The sequence below is a fragment of the Medicago truncatula genome, chromosome 1 (genome assembly GCF_003473485.1).
Source record: "Medicago truncatula cultivar Jemalong A17 chromosome 1, MtrunA17r5.0-ANR, whole genome shotgun sequence".
NCBI lineage: Eukaryota > Viridiplantae > Streptophyta > Magnoliopsida > Fabales > Fabaceae > Medicago > Medicago truncatula.
In genome coordinates, this window is record NC_053042.1 from 34,196,864 (window position 1) to 34,213,465 (window position 16,602).

Below are 16,602 nucleotides of genomic sequence, written 5' to 3' on the forward strand. Positions count from 1 at the left end.
GAAGCCAATAACTGCAGCCAACGAAGGGAATCAAAAAAAGTACAAAATAATTTGGGTCATTTCTCGATTTGTGCGTGTCATCCTTGCGCATGGGCCATGCTGATCTTCTCTGTATCATTCCAATTTTATCGAATGTCCCCGAAGGGATACTAGAAGAAGGTATTTTCGTGTTATATAAAAGCTAAATAATTGCAAAGGTTAACCGATGTGGGACTTATTTGGTGCGTGCGTACGTTAGACAACAAGGAAATAAAATACAGACATGCACTGCACTTACTAACTAATCAATCACTTTAATATATCCCAGAATAAATGAAGGTTTGTTCGTTCGGTTTCTCCATTCTCTTGAAAAGTGAAAACTACTATACATAGATGTTTGTAGAATTTGTTTCCATACATTTATGAAAACTACTGTACATAGAAATCATTGATGCTATAAGGGTAAAGCCACCCGTAAACCCAGCACCTTCCCCTTGGTCGTTGAGCCGTAAACACGTCACTTTAAAATTACCAAGCGAGAGGGGAAGTAATCCACTCAAATTGTTGTTGGAAAGCACAATTGTATCCAAACTTGGAAACAGTTCGAACATATCCGGTGGTAATGAAGCTATCAGATTAGTAGCTTTAAAATCAATGGTGTGGAGTAACTTGGAATCACTCAAATCAGGAAAAATCCATTCTATGAGATTCAAATTATTGCTAATGTTTAGGTATCTTAAACCTAACATGACTCAAAAGCAATCATATGGGACTGACGTGAAGTTGTTATGACTAAGGTCCACAGTGTGGAGCACAATTACGAGGGGGCGGAATTCAGGCAAAGGACCTGTGAGCGAATTGTTCCGAAGATTAAGGTGTGTGAGAATGTTGATACTGATAGGAAGGAAGAAAAAAAAGAGTAAAACATAATTTGGACCATTTCTCTATATCATTCCTCATTCCAATTTTATCAGATGTCCTCGAAGGGATACTAGAAGAAGGCATTTCCGTGTTATATAAAAGCTAAATAATTGCAAAGGTTAACCGATGTGGGACTTATTTGGTGCGTACGTGTGTGCGTGCGTACGTTAGACAACTAGCAAATAAAATACAGACATGCACTGCACTTACTAACTAATCAATCACTTTAATATATCGCAGAATAAATGAAGGTTTGTTCGTTCGGTTTCTCCATTCTCTTGAAAAGTGAAAACTACTATACATAGATATTTGTAGAATTTGTTTCCGTACATTTATGAAAACTACTGTATAGAGAAATCATTGATGCTATAAGGGTAATGCCACCCGCAAACCCAGCACCTTCCCCTTGGTCGTTGAGCCGTAAACACGTCACTTTAAAATTACCAAGCGAGAGGGGAAGTAATCCACTCAAATTGTTGTTGGAAAGCACAATTGTATCCAAACTTGGAAACAGTTCGAACATATCCGGTGGTAATGAAGCTATCAGATTAGTAGCTTCAAAATCAATGGTGTGGAGTAACTTGGAATCACTCAAATCAGGAAAAATCCATTCTATGAGATTCAAATTATTGCTAATGTTTAGGTATCTTAAACCTAACATGACTCTAAAGCAATCATATGGGACTGACGTGAAGTTGTTATGACTAAGGTCCACAGTGTGGAGCACAATTAAGAGGGGACGGAATTCAGGAAAAGGACCTGTGAGGGAATTGTTCCGAAGATCAAGGTCTGTGAGTTTAGTGAGAATGTTGACACTGATAGGGATTGTACCTACTAGTGAGCTTGAAGGAAGTTTGATAGTGGTAACGCGATTCGATCGGTATATGACATCGGTCCATTTGCAGTGTTGGGTGTTGTTTGGCAAGGGAATCAAAGGAAGACACAGGTGAACGAATTGATGAAGGAAGAAAAAAAAGAGTAAAACATAATTTGGACCATTTCTCTATATCATTCCTCATTCCAATTTTATCAGATGTCCACGAAGGGATACTAGAAGAAGGTATTTCCGTGTTATATAAAAGCTAAATAATTGCAAAAGTTAACCGATGTGGAACTTATTTGGTGTGTGCGTGCGTACGTTAGACAACTAGCAAATAAAATACAAACATGCACTGCACTTACTAACTAATCAATCACTTTAATATATCGCAGAATAAATGAAGGTTTGTTCGTTCGGTTTCTCCATTCTCTTGAAAAGTGAAAACTACTATACATAGATGTTTGTAGAATTTGTTTCCATACATTTATGAAAACTACTGTACAGAGAAATCATTGATGTTATAAGGGTAATGCCACCCGTAAACCCAGCATCTTCCCCTTGGTCGTTGAGCCGTAAACACGTCACTTTAGAATTACCAAGCGAGAGGGGAAGTAATCCACTAAAATTGTTGTGGGAAAGCACAATTGTATCCAAACTTGGAAGCAGTTCGAACATATCTAGTGGTAATGAAGCTATCAGATTAGTAGCTTCAAAATCAACGGTGTGGAGTAACTTGGGATCACTCAAATCAGGAAAAATTCATTATATGAGATTCAAATTATTGCTAATGTTTAGGTATCTTAAACCTAACATGACTCTAAAGCAATCATATGGGACTGACGTGAAGTTGTTATGACTAAGGTCCACAGTGTGGAGCACAATTAAGAGGGGACGGAATTCAGGCAAAGGACCTGTGAGTGAATTGTTCCGAAGAAGAAGGTGTGTGAGTTTAGCGAGAATGTTGATACTGATAGGGATTGTACCTACTAGTGAGCTTGAAGGAAGCTTGATGGTGGTAACGCGATTCGATCGGCATGTGACACCGGTCCATTTGCAGTGGTGGGTGTTGTTTGGCAAGGGAATTAAAGGAAGACACGGGTGAACGAATTGATGAAGGAAGAAAAAAAAGAGCAAAACATAATTTGGACCATTTCTCTATATCATTCCTCATTCCAATTTTATCAGATGTCCCCGAAGGGATACTAGAAGAAGGTATTTCCGTCATATATAAAAGCTAAATAATTGCAAAGGTTAACCGATGTGGGACTTATTTGGTGCGTACGTGCGTGCGTGCGTACGTTAGACAACTAGCAAATAAAATACAGACATGCACTGCACTTACTAACTAATCAATCACTTTAATATATCGCAGAATAAATGAAGGTTTGTTCGTTCGGTTTCTCCATTCTCTTGAAAAGTGAAAACTACTATACATAGATGTTTGTAGAATTTTTTTTCCATACATTTATGAAAACTACTGTACAGAGAAATCATTGATGTTATAAGGGTAATGCCACCCGTAAACCCAACACCTTCCCCTTGGTCGCTGAGCCGTAAACACGTCACTTTGGAATTTCCAAGCGAGAGGGGAAGTAATCCACTCAAATTGTTGTGGGAAAGCACAATTGTATCCAAACTTGGAAACAGTTCGAACATATCTGGTGGTAATGAAGCTATCAGATTAGTAGCTTCAAAATCAATGGTGTGGAGTAACTTGGGATCACTCAAATCAGGAAAAATCCATTCTATGAGATTCAAATTATTGCTAATGTTTAGGTATCTTAAACCTAACATGACTCTAAAGCAATCATATGGGACTGACGTGAAGTTGTTATGACTAAGGTCCACAGTGTGGAGCACAATTAAGAGGGGACGGAATTCAGGCAAAGGACCTGTGAGTGAATTGTTCCGAAGATCAAGGTGTGTGAGTTTAGTGAGAATGTTGATACTGATAGGGATTGTACCTACTAGTGAGCTTGAAGGAAGCTTGTTGGTGGTAACGCAATTCGATCGGCATGTCACACCGGTCCATTTGCAGTGGTGGGTGTTGTTTGCCAAGGGAATCAAAGGAAGACACGGGTGAACGAATTGATGAAGGAAGAAAATAAAGAGTAAAACCATATTTGGACCATTTCTCTATATCATTCCTCATTCCAATTTTATCATATGTCCCCGAAAGGGATACTAGAAGAAGGTATTTCCGTGTTATATAAAAGCTAAATAATTGCAAAGGTTAACCGATGTGGGACTTATTTGGTGCGTGCGTGCGTACGTTAGACAACTAGCAAATAAAATACAGACATGCACTGCACTTACTAACTAATCAATCACTTTAATATATCGCAGAATAAATGAAGGTTTGTTCGTTCGGTTTCTCCATTCTCTTGAAAAGTGAAAACTACTATACATAGATGTTTGTAGAATTTGTTTCCATACATTTATGAAAACTACTGTTCAGAGAAATCATTGATGTTATAAGGGTAATGCCACCCGTAAAGCCAGCACCTTCCCCTTGGTCGTTGAGCCGTAAACACGTCACTTTAGAATTACCAAGCGAGAGGGGAAGTAATCCACTCAAATTGTTGTGGGAAAGCACAATTGTATCCAAACTTGGAAACAGTTCGAACATATCTAGTGGTAATGAAGCTATCAGATTAGTAGCTTCAAAATCAATGGTGTGGAGTAACTTGGAATCATTCAAATCAGGAAAAATCCATTCTATGAGATTCAAATTATTGCTAATGTTTAGGTATCTTAAACCTAACATGACTCTAAAGCAATCATATGGGACTGACGTGAAGTTGTTATGACTAAGGTCCACAGTGTGGAGCACAATTAAGAGGGGACGAAATTCAGGCAAAGGACCTGTGAGTGAATTGTTCCGAAGATCAAGGTGTGTGAGTTTAGTGAGAATGTTGACACTGATAGGGATTGTACCTACTAGTGAGCTTGAAGGAAGCTTGATGGTGGTAACGCGATTCGATCGGCATGTGACACCGGTCCATTTGCAGTGGTTGGTGTTGTTTGGCAAGGGAATCAAAGGAAGACATGGGTGAACGAATTGATGAAGGAAGAAAAAAAAGAGTAAAACATAATTTGGACCATTTCTCTATATCATTCCTCATTCCAATTTTATCAGACCTCCCAAAAGGGATACTAGAAGAAGGTATTTCCGTGTTATATAAAAGCTAAATAATTGCAAAGGTTAACCGATGTGGGACTTATTTGGTGCGTGCGTGCGTACGTTAGACAACTAGCAAATAAAATACAGAGATGCACTGCACTTACTAACTAATCAATCACTTTAATATATCGCAGAATAAATGAAGGTTTGTTCGTTCGGTTTCTCCATTCTCTTGAAAAGTGAAAACTACTATACATAGATGTTTGTAGAATTTTTTTCCATACATTTATGAAAACTACTGTACAGAGAAATCATTGATGTTATAAGGGTAATGCCACCCGTAAACCCAGTACCTTCCCCTTGGTCGTTGAGCCGTAAACACGTCACTTTAGAATTACCAAGCGAGAGGGGATGTAATCCACTCAAATTGTTGTGGGAAAGCACAATTGTATCCAAACTTGGAAACAGTTCGAACATATCTGGTGGTAATGAAGCTATCAGATTAGTAGCTTCAAAATCAATGGTGTGGAGTAACTTGGGATCACTCAAATCAGGAAAAATCCATTCTATGAGATTCAAATTATTGCTAATGTTTAGGTATCTTAAACCTAACATGACTCTAAAGCAATCATATGGGACTGACGTGAAGTTGTTATGACTAAGGTCCACAGTGTGGAGCACAATTAAGAGGGGACGGAATTCAGGCAAAGGACTTGTGAGTGAATTGTTCCGAAGATCAAGGTGTGTGAGTTTAGTGAAAATGTTGATACTGATAGGGATTGTATCTACTAGTGAGCTTGAAGGAAGCTTGATGGTGGTAACGCGATTCGATCGGCATGTGACACCGGTCCATTTGCAGTGGTGGGTGTTGTTTGGCAAGGGAATCAAAGGAAGACACAGGTGAACGAATTGATGAAGGAAGAAAAAAAAGAGTAAAACATAATTTGGACCATTTCTCTATATCATTCCTCATTCCAATTTTATTGGATGTCCCCGAAGGGATACTAGAAGAAGGTATTTCCGTGTTATATAAAAGCTAAATAATTGCAAAGGTTAACCGATGTGGGACTTATTTGGTGCGTGCGTGCGTACGTTAGACAACTAGCAAATAAAATACAGACATGCACTGCACTTACTAACTAATCAATCCCTTTAATGCAGCGCAGAATAAATGAAGGTTCGTTCGTTCGGTTTCTCCATTCTCTTGAAAAGTGAAAACTACTATACAGAGAGATGTTGTTATTGATATTTTTAATCAATGTAAAACCTTTGTTGCATCAATATATGCATTTGATGAAAGGAAATACGGTGTTAAGCAAGAAATAGCGTATGCAAAAAATTTAAAATTAGACATTAGCAAAATAAAATAAAGCAAAGCAGTGAGTTGACAAACCTTTTCAGTTCTGATAATCACTTTGATGTGGTGAAACCGAAAACAAAACATTAAAAAATAATCACATGCATATAATGTGTAAAAGCAAAAAACAAAAAAAAACAAAAAAAATACCTCCAAATTCTAAGTGATAAAATTATCAGCAAAAACAATGGAGGCGGTGTGATCGGGGTTCATTATCCGATCATAATCATTGCAAATGATTCTAATGTCTATTGGGATATTAATTCGAACGAATTCGCAGCGAAATATCTTCCCCTCCTAGTTGGCCTTTCACTTGGATCATCATTGACACACATTATGGCCATCTCTATGCACTTTTATTTCCTCTTTTGAATCATTATTGAAAGGGGCTTCTTTTTTCGCAGTGTGTCACATGAGCTCAATGCTCGATTCTCTATGGGATATTTTCCCTATTTGTGCACAAGGCATCAACTAGACAGGAAGATAAAAAAGATGTCAGAAGAGATTTCTGAGGTAATAGCAGAAGGAAAATTTGACAACCCTTTTTACCATGCTGCTTCTCAAGGGACGGTCACGCCATTTGGTAGAGGATATGAGGCCCTAGACTCTAGAACATCAATATTGAATGAGATTATGCTAGAATTGAAGAATCCTAACATCTTTATGATTGGGGTGCATGGGATGGGTGGAGTGGGCAAGACAACACTGGTGAAAGAGTTAGCATGGAAAGCTGAGAATGATGGGTCATTTAGTTCTGTAGTTATGGCTACCATCACCGATTCTCCAGATGTGAAAAAAATTCAAGGTCAAATTGTTGATGCCTTGGATATGAGATTTAACAAGGAGATGATAGAAGGAAGAGCAATACAGCTACGAAAAAGGATAACCAAGGAGAAGAGTATTCTTGTTATTCTGGATGATATATGGGGTAGACTTGAATTGGAAGAGGTGGGGATTCCTTGTGGTGATGATCACAAAGGATGCAAGTTGGTGGTGATATCCGAAGATCTTAATGTGTTGAATCGTGAGATGGGCACTCAAAAAGAATTGACTTGAAATTTTACATGAGCAAGATAGTTGGAAATTGTTTGAGAAAATGGCAGGTGATGTTGTTCAAGATTTCAATATAAAACCAATTGCAGTAAAAGTTTCCAGATTGTTACAGTGGCAAAGTCTTTGAGGAAAAAAAAATCTTTGATTGGAAAAGTACATTGAATGAGTTAGAGAGATTTGATCAAAAAGGGTTGCATAAGAAAATCTATTCTACTTTGGAATTGAGTTATAATTGCTTAGAAAGTGACGAGCTAAAGTCACTCTTCTTATTCATTGGTTCGTTTGGTCTAGATTACGTCCACGCTTTTGGACTGATATCAGGTTATTGGGCGTTGGGCTTAGATAGACACGCTCACACATTGACAGATGCAAGAGCCAGATACTACAAGTTAATAAGCGACCTTAAGGCCTCTTCGCTGTTACTTGACTCTGAAACTGAATTGGTAAGTGCAGTGCATGTCTGTATTTTATTTCCTAGTTGTCTCACGTTCGCACGCACGCACCAATTAAGTCCCACATCGGTTAACCTTTGCAATTATTTAGCTTTTATATAACACGGAAATACCTTCTTCTATTATCCCTTCAATGACATCCGATAAAATTGGAATGATACAGAGAAGATTAGCATGGCCATGCGCAACAATGACACGCACAAATCGAGAAATGACCCAAATTATTTTTTACTTTTTTTTCTTCCTTCATCAATTCGTTCACCTGCGTCTTCCTTTGATTCCCTTCGTTGGCTGCGGTTATTGGCTTCTTTTTTCATCATCCCATGAGCTTCGCTATGATGTTTGAAAACAAACTTGACTGGCTTTTCACTAATCTTACTCATGGATGCATAGTGTCTCACTATCATATTTTTGGTTCTCTGTGTTGTTGCTTATGTTAATTTAATAGTTTTGAACAACCTATTGTAATTGATAGTTTTGTGATAAAACAACACTTTCATTTGTGTGTATAGAATAATTAGAAAATATGTCCTATAGTCTATAATGCCATAGGAAGGAGGTAGAAGAATCATCAGGAAGATTACAATGAAGAAGGACATAGAGAGGGAGAGAGCCATAGGGAGGACCCTCGAAATTGTTTGTTGTTTCAATTGGTTTCTTCCAAATTGATAATTTCAGTTTCTTTGTTCTGCACCTTCATGTCATCTTTGGTTTGCACAAAAGCTTTCCTGTGCACTTGTCTAGGCTCTCTCTTGTTGATAAGTTCGTGTTCCTCCTGAGTTGGTGCAACTTTGACTCTTTTAAAATGGTTGTAAAAATCATGCATGTTTCCATATTCAATCCCAGCAATAAAAGAAAATATTGTTCTCTCCACAAGGATTTTATATTTTGGTTCAATTTTGAGCTCCATATCCACTAACACCCGAACAAAATGACCAAAAGTTCTATCAATCATTGGCTTATTTGTAGTAGAACTAGTGTTTAGATGAATCCGGAAAATTAGCAGCCACATGTTAACCTCTCTGTATAGATGGATCTGAAAAAATGAAACCGAAGTTGTCAAAAATCCGGTGAATAGCATCCACAGGTGTTCGGTGTGGTAGACGAAATGAAGCTTTGCTGCAAAAGCAAACAAGAAATTACCTCCATCATCTCTAAGAACTCCTTTTGGTTGTTTTGTACTCTACAGCTATTTGAAGTCTAGTGATATCTTTATTTTGAGCTGCGCAACATCTTTAAAAGGAATCTAATTTTAAAAATTGTTGTTGGAAATATATGTTTGTAAATAGAATTATGATACTTTAAAATGTTGAAAATACATGTCAAAGTTCAGTACCAATTATTTTTGGTCATGAGATTTTCAAGTTAAATTTATTTTGGCAACTTTGTTTTTTGTCAAGTTTGGTTGTTAGACTTGTCCTCCTAGAGGATTTGGGTCATGAGATTAGGTCTGATGCACATATTTACATTAGCATGAAGACATCAAATAAGTCAAATAGGCTTTAGACTAAAGTGGAAAACTAAGATTGACTCAAAAAAAAGTGGAAAGCTAAAATTATATAGATATATTTTGAAGAAATTATACAGTGGTAAGTCAGTGTTACTCCTCTGATTTTGATTCAGTTTGATCAGAACTCTGTCCTTCCACACCTGAGGAAGGTGTAAGAGTCAATTCATCATTTCCCGCATCTGCTGCCTTTTCAAAATCAATGTTATCTATATCAAAATAGTCTCTCTCTTCTAATGATCCCTCCCTAGGACTAAATGTTGATGAATCTGTTTCTGCATCAAAAGCAACTTCTGACTCATACTCCTCTTCATCTATATTATCCCCTAAAGAATGTTTATCACCTATTTCAGAAGAATTACATTCATTTGAAGATTGTTTGATTTGGTTTTCATGTTCATGCAGCTCCTCTTTGTCTTTGATGGTAACTATAGACTCATTTCGATGTAAATTTGTTTTCTCAATCTCCAACAGCTTTTGAATTGTTTTAGTAGCAATATCAATAGCCCAATCATCACTATCTGCATCTCTGAAAGTAGTCATGTAAAGGATGCTTTGAGATTGTGATCAAATGTTAACATTTAACAGAACTAAGAATAAAAAAGAAAATTTGAATTTAGAAATCATTGTTTGCATTTACTTGAAAGGGTCAAGTCCAGCTGAGTTAAAGGTTGATTTCATGACAGTGAGAAGAAGTAAAGGATCAGTGGAGAAATATCCTCCATACATTCCAATTTCCACTAGGAATTGCACATCCATAATAAACTGTTCAAGGAATAAAGATAATGGATGAGAAATTGAGAAGCATGTTGTTTTCAAAACTCTCATAGTGAAACTCAATAATAAACAGAAGGGAGGGAAGTGGAAAACCTGTTTGGCTTCATCAGTTTGTAAGCTAACATGCTCTTCTGTTGTTGCATTTATCTTCTTGCTCTTGGAAACCCAAATAAACATACACACCATCACCTCTCTCAGTAATTCCATTAACCAATTCACTTCGAACACATTTTCTTCTTCAAGTTTTTCAATTTTCCTCAGCTCTAAAAATAAAACCTACACATGACAGAGACTAGACTTTATACTAAATATAAAAGCTTACATAAGCATATATAGATGCAAAATCAGAAGCAACTATTTGTTAGGGAATTATCAGTGAAAACATACCTGAAAAATGGCAGAAGGCATTGGATTGTGGATCATGTTTGCATCAAATTGGTCGTTATAGTGAATAGCTGAAGCTATTTCATGGCTGCTACAAGTAGACAAAGCTCTGAGAATTAATTGCTGGCAGAACACATTTCTCAACTTATTGAAGCCCTCTTCAATAAACATCAGAAAAACATCGAGTTCATGATGCTTAAAACCAACTGAGTGGTTCTCCACCAATTGTGAATCCATGCTGAAGATATCTTTGACCATGGTAGAGAGAAACTGCACCAATGTTGACAAATTGGCCAAAATAGAAACCTGTTGTGTAAGTGACTCAGGTAACTTGATTCTAGAACTATCTTGCTCCGTTGCACTTGTTTCATAAGTAAGGGCTCTTTCAAGTATGATAATATACTCATTAAAGAGATTCTTGAGTCCGCTAATAACTAAATTTCCCATTTCAAGTTCAACTAATGGAGAAATGTCTTCTGCAATGGCCTGATTATTGTCAATCAAATATATGTTATGTCCTAGTATTATGAACCCATGCAACGCAAGAGGATAAGTTCTTAAAAATAATTTATGTTCGTTACAATTTACAATCTGCTGTGTTTAGTTATTAAGTAGAAACGACGTTCAACATTAAATTATAGTATCACAATAGAGATTAGACCAACATAAATGTGGTGTATCAACTGTTAAATGCTTCTTTTATAAAGCTAAACAGAAAATCAAAACACATCAGTAATGTTTAATAATGTATGGTAATTGAACACACCTGTAATAGTGTCAGAACCTTCCGGCCACTAGAAGTTAGCAGACAATAATCAGGTTGTTCGGTTGAAGACCCAGCTCCGCCAAACACTCCAGACACAAGGTATTTCTCTAAAATCCAAGAATCACTTATTGAGAATATAGGAATCACTTTCTTAAAGTGGTTTATGTGTGTATTCAAAACCTCTTCAATGCAAGGAAAGAGTTGATTTACCAAGTATGGCAGCAGCATTAATTTCTGATCTTCTAACAAAGAACAATACATGACTGCAAACTTCGCAGCCTTTATGGCAGAGGACAAACCAACACATACTTCTGATGTGGATTTAACAAATTTCTCAAAACAAGTAATAAATGACATTGTTTCTTCATATGACCACAACATAAGTTCTGAGGCATAAGCAGAAGTTTCTCCACATAACATCACAAAGCTCTTGGCCGCTTGTGAGATCTTAGAAAACACAAACCTAGCAAGCTTTCTGATATATATCTCATTCATTGATGAATCTTCCCACTGAAAATTATTTGTTCCAGTTACAATACACAGATGGTAATATTTAAGCAATAGATGAATAGCAAGTTGAGTATCACCAAGCCTGCAAAGTGTAGCCAGTGCACTTTTTAGTTCTGGTCCTTCTATTCTTTTGTTCTCAACTATCTGTACCAATTGTTTTATAACCATGGACTTTTTCTCAGAAATCATAGTGTTATATAAGATTATCTCATCATCACTATTAGTTAGGGATTCATCTTCATATGCAGACTCTAGGAGTTGTAAGGCTTCATCTAGTTTGTTTTCTGACATGAGAATATCCAGTTTTTCTGAAACATCATTGATAAGAGCTTCTAATTCGCTTGGCGGAGATGGTACGACAAAATCTATAGATTCTTCAAGGGTTGAGTTTATGGACAATATCTTAGGATATATGCGATCTTTAAGATCTTTGACTAACATTTGATGGGATAAGAAGTGATTCTCTAAGTGCACAAGCTCATTCTCCACTCCTGTCACTTCCTCTAGTATTCTACACATGAGAAAACAAAGATAAGTACCTCAACATTATATGCCATTCAACAATAAAAAGAATAAAGATTAGAAATCTGATTTTGCAACCTACGCAAGAGCTAGGTATGTAACATGCAGGAATATCCTTCATAAACATGAATGAACAATACTAGTCCTTCTCTTTTTATAAGCCCCTTTGATACTTTTCACATATGGAGTATTAAGAAAAGTTTGTAGTTTAATTAATGTGTATGTAATGTATGAATATTACTAAATTGTCTTTTTTGTGTATAGATGTGTCAAATTATGACTATCTTTCAACACAAATTAGTACTAGTATCAATCAAGGGTATGTTTGAAAGAAAAATAGTAGTAAATGCAATTTGAAATATGGTTTAAATTTAACAACACATTTTCATATCTAAGCTCATAAACCTACCTCTAAAGGTATATTTTCATCACTCAAGGAGTGCTTGGATATATTGATTAAAATGATGATGATAAAATAATAAATGAAAATCTGTAAAGTAGCTCATAGAACTAAAATTAATTAATTACCTTACCTAAGGAATGAGGAATAGTTAGCAAAGATATTTTTATGTAAATCTAGATTTGCTGCTTCCTTGAGCTCTTGAAGTTCATCACACAGATGTTTGATGCCCTGTCATCATCATTATTAAGCCAAAACATATATTATGAAACATGTTGAAGTGATGATTATGTTATTTATAAAATAAAATGAATTATATATGAAAGTATACCCTTCCTGTGATGGATTCAATATCTAGTTTGGCATTGTCATCAGGTCGATCAATACTGTTATTAGAATTAGAAAGTGAGAGGACGGAAACCACGTCGTCGGAGCTCGGCTCTGAAGAGTGTATCGAGTTTCGAGGCTCCGGGAGTGAGTGGTCTCTGAACCGGAACCTGGGAGCAGATGAAGATTCCATTTGCATATTAGCAATGATTTTTTTGGTGTTAATGAAAAGTGAAGAAAGAAATTCATTATATGGTTTTTTGAAGGTTCTGTTCCTAGGTTGTTTTATAAGACATGGGTATTTCCGCTGAGGCTTATTTCATTGTAAGAATCAATACTTGTTCATTGATATATTCGTCAATTAACAACTGCTTTTGTTTTATATTTTGCATGTACATGTCCTTTGTTTTATTCTACGTCCATTTTGTATTCTACGTGTGTCTGTCTTATTCTGTGTCTGCATGAGGATAGAATGTTTTGACTAGTGACAAGTGAGAAGAAACTTTAGAAAATTCTCTGATAGGTAAATCATCATTTTTGTCCTATATTTTGTTACTCAAATTTTGTATGTAGTAATTTAATTTCTAAATTAGCCGGCTCAATACATTTAAAAGGCTTAAAGTGTGTGTTTTTTTATGTAAGACGAGAAAATAACATAAAAACCAGTTTTACAAAAAATTAAGAATATATTAGACAGTCATAGATCCCTCTTTATAGGCCTCACATTCACCACTTGCTGGACATGAAATATGATCTCTGTTTGCTCTATAGGCCTCTTTAATTGCTCATAGATCCCTCAAAAGCTCAAGAATGCCTATACTGGGAGTTACGAACCGAACCTTTTGGGCCATAACTCTCGATCGCTCAAGTTCGGAGGTTACAACCCGATCTACTTTTACATATATATCAGGCCACCTTCCTTGTACTACACTACTTTCCTTAGAAGTTCCATTTTTCTTTTGCGAAAGAAGCGTGTCTTAGTTCATCATTGAAAGATTGTTTTCTTTTTCAAATGTATATATTGCCATTAGAATACTATGAACTATGATATGATGATACCTATAACGATTGCTAATGTCTAAATCCGTTTTTTTCTTTTGATTAAATCGTTTTTTTTTTATTAGAGCTGAAAGAAATTTTTCGAAATTAGCAATGTTACAAGATAGATTGAATGAGAATTGGTCTTCTTATCTATTGATAGTAAAATGTTTGAAATACTTGATTAAAACATTATAAACTTCCTCCCCTCTCAAATAAAATAAAAAAACATTTTAGAAAATTCATATAAAAAAAAAATTAATAGTTTAGTGATATTTAAATATTTCGTTTCAAGCCTCAAAACTCTTGTACACAACCTACTTGCGAGACCTTTATTTAAGGTCAGAATTTGGAGGCTAAATCAAAGTCTTGGACTCGTGTTTGGACTGGCCTAAATTTGGTGATGTCGGTCAATTGATTTATTTATTTTTATAAAATTAGCATCGCAATTTTAATTTTAAATAATATGTGTCTTTCATTGGTTTTTATTAAATTGATATTCTTGTAACCAAAAAAAAATTTAAATTGATATTCTTAACTTAAAGAATTAAAATGACATCTTATATATATATTTAAGTGACTAAATTGTAGAAGAATCAAAGTAATGAAACTATCTACTTACATATAATTTTTTCGAAGCATTTTTCATGTAGTTTTGTCAACACTAAGTATTATTTTTCTATTGACAAATGTTAGTAAAAAAAAAACATTTATTTTTAGGTGGCCGCTTAAATGATTTTCAAATGCTTCCTTAAAAAAAAATATATATGATTTTCAAATGTTAGTAAATTAGCCGTTTAGTTAGTATTTTCTTCTTTACCATAATTTGAACTCGGTGTTATGAGACATGTTTCCATAGAAAATATAGAGAGAAAGTTTGATACTCTTAACCATAATCAAAGTAGAAATATTACAAAATGAAAGAGTTACCTTCTAATGAAATGCTTAGATCTATATATTGCTACTATCTCACTAACATTAACTTGTATATCCATATGTTTGTTAATACGTGTGGATGAAAATTGAAGATAGAAATTAATTTTTTTTCTCGAAGTTTGAACCTCCAACATTGCATATATTATGTATTGTACCTATCAACTGAGCTAAGCTCACGAGGACATATATATTGTTTAATTTAATTAAAGAGAGAACATTTGAAGTGTGACGCAATGAGAAATAGGAGTTAGTTGAATTACTTGAGTAGTCTCTAATACAATCTTAGAATTTGGATAATCAACTTTACAAAATCGATATATAAGATGAAAAGGCCATTCATTTAAAATACATTTTCATATCAGTATCATATATCTCATTTAAAATAGATGAAAAACTTCATTTGCTTCTCTTGTTTAATATTCCCTCCGTTTCTTTTTAAGTGTTGTTTTAGGGTGAACTTTTTGTTCCTATTTAACTGTCATTTTAGTATTTTAAGGGTGCGATTTGTCAATTATACCCTTTGTCAATTACTCGTATTTTTTTCTTTGTTTGGTTACTCTTATCTTCTTTAATAAAACTAATTAATGTTGTATATTTGGAAAACTAAAGTTTGTTTTTTAAACAAAGTTTATTTATTTTTTAAACAAAATTTTGATAATGATTTTATGAAGAGTTAAAATTTTATAAATAAGATCAATAATTGTTAAAAATTTCAAGTGCAAAGTAAAAGAATAATTTGAAAGAAAAATAAATAAAAACTCCATGAATGTTGAAAAGGAAGAAATAGTGGAAGACTCATTGGAACTGCTGATGGAAGGTGAAGAGGGAGAAGTAGTTGAAGATTCGTTTGACAATAATATACAAGAAAAAACAAGATGACAATGAAGAAGAAGAAGTTTCATCCATATAATTTTTAGGGTTAAATATGTTTTTGGTCCTATAAATATGTCAACTTTTCGTTTTAGTCCCTCTAAAATTTTCCTTCAACTTTTAGTCCCTATAAAATTTTCAATCTTCACTTTTGGTCCCTCTTTTAAAGTAAACTCATATGTAGAATTCATATTTTTTTAATAAAATTTTCCAGAAAAATTCAAAATATTACAAGAGTCACTCCAAAAAAAAATTAGAATTGTTTAACAAAACATGAATTTAATATGAATTTTTATATGTTTTACGGTTAAAAATTCATATTTAATTTGTGATTTGTTAAAAAATTCTAATTTTTTGTATGAATTTTTTTTAGAATATTATGCATATTTCTGCACAATTTCATTAAAAAATACAAAAATTAAATTAAAAATAGGGACCAAAAGCAATGATTGAAAACTTTATAAGGACTAAAAGTTGAAGGAAAAATTTAGAGGGACTAAAACGAAAAGTTGACATATTTATAGGGACCAAAAACATATTTAACCCTAATTTTTATATTAACTTAAATTAATTAAAGAGATGTGCACAATATTTAAAAAATTAACAATTGTTTGTTATGAGAGAGAGTGTGCAAAAAAAAAAGTAATTTCTTGGAGAAAAAGATAGTGAGTAACAAATGTTTGTTACGATCTTAACAAAAAAAATTATTACGAGAAAAATATAACTTATTAAATTTATTGAAAAGATAAACTGTGCCAAAAAATAGAGATATATTAATGAATTAAATTGAGGGTATAATAGGAAGAAAATATGCAAAAATACACTTTGCTATTTTGATGGAAAATTTTCAAAACGACAC

At 34.4% G+C, this 16,602-nt stretch overlaps 2 protein-coding genes and 2 non-coding genes across 4 annotated transcripts; 1 reads left to right on the plus strand and 3 right to left on the minus strand.

Annotated features, from left to right (window-relative positions):
• Positions 1-45: 45 nt before the first annotated feature.
• LOC112417920 (U6 spliceosomal RNA) lies at positions 46-148 on the minus strand. Its single transcript, XR_003008307.1, has one exon. It is a non-coding gene; the product is annotated as a U6 spliceosomal RNA (small nuclear RNA).
• Positions 149-7,827: 7,679 nt separating this feature from the next.
• Positions 7,828-7,932, plus strand: LOC112418855 (U6 spliceosomal RNA). Its single transcript, XR_003008928.1, has one exon. It is a non-coding gene; the product is annotated as a U6 spliceosomal RNA (small nuclear RNA).
• A 1,313-nt stretch (positions 7,933-9,245) lies between these two features.
• On the minus strand, positions 9,246-10,867 carry LOC25484221 (exocyst complex component EXO84C). Its single transcript, XM_024786445.2, has 4 exons — positions 10,378-10,867; positions 10,084-10,266; positions 9,854-9,978; positions 9,246-9,742 (listed from the first exon to the last, which is right to left on the minus strand). The coding sequence occupies exons 1-4, from the start codon at positions 10,819-10,821 to the stop codon at positions 9,307-9,309; spliced, it is 1,188 nt and encodes a 395-aa protein (XP_024642213.2). The 5' UTR covers positions 10,822-10,867; the 3' UTR covers positions 9,246-9,306.
• A 246-nt stretch (positions 10,868-11,113) lies between these two features.
• Positions 11,114-12,169, minus strand: LOC120578291 (exocyst complex component EXO84A-like). The gene has a single exon (XM_039830947.1). It carries the CDS (start codon positions 12,167-12,169, stop codon positions 11,114-11,116), a length of 1,056 nt encoding a protein of 351 aa, XP_039686881.1.
• Positions 12,170-16,602: the final 4,433 nt, after the last annotated feature.

Bases quoted from the DNA above. Each gene is read 5' to 3' on its own strand.
- LOC25484221 (XM_024786445.2), bottom strand. From the start codon at position 10,821: ATGGGAAATTTAGTTATTAGCGGACTCAAGAATCTCTTTAATGAGTAT. The intron at 10,267-10,377 runs GTATGTTTTCAC...TGTCATGTGTAG, and splicing joins TGCCTTCTGCCATTTTTCAG to GTTTTATTTTTAGAGCTGAG. The intron at 9,979-10,083 runs GTTTTCCACTTC...TTCCTTGAACAG, and splicing joins AAACTGATGAAGCCAAACAG to TTTATTATGGATGTGCAATT.
- LOC120578291 (XM_039830947.1), bottom strand. From the start codon at position 12,169: ATGTGTAGAATACTAGAGGAAGTGACAGGAGTGGAGAATGAGCTTGTG.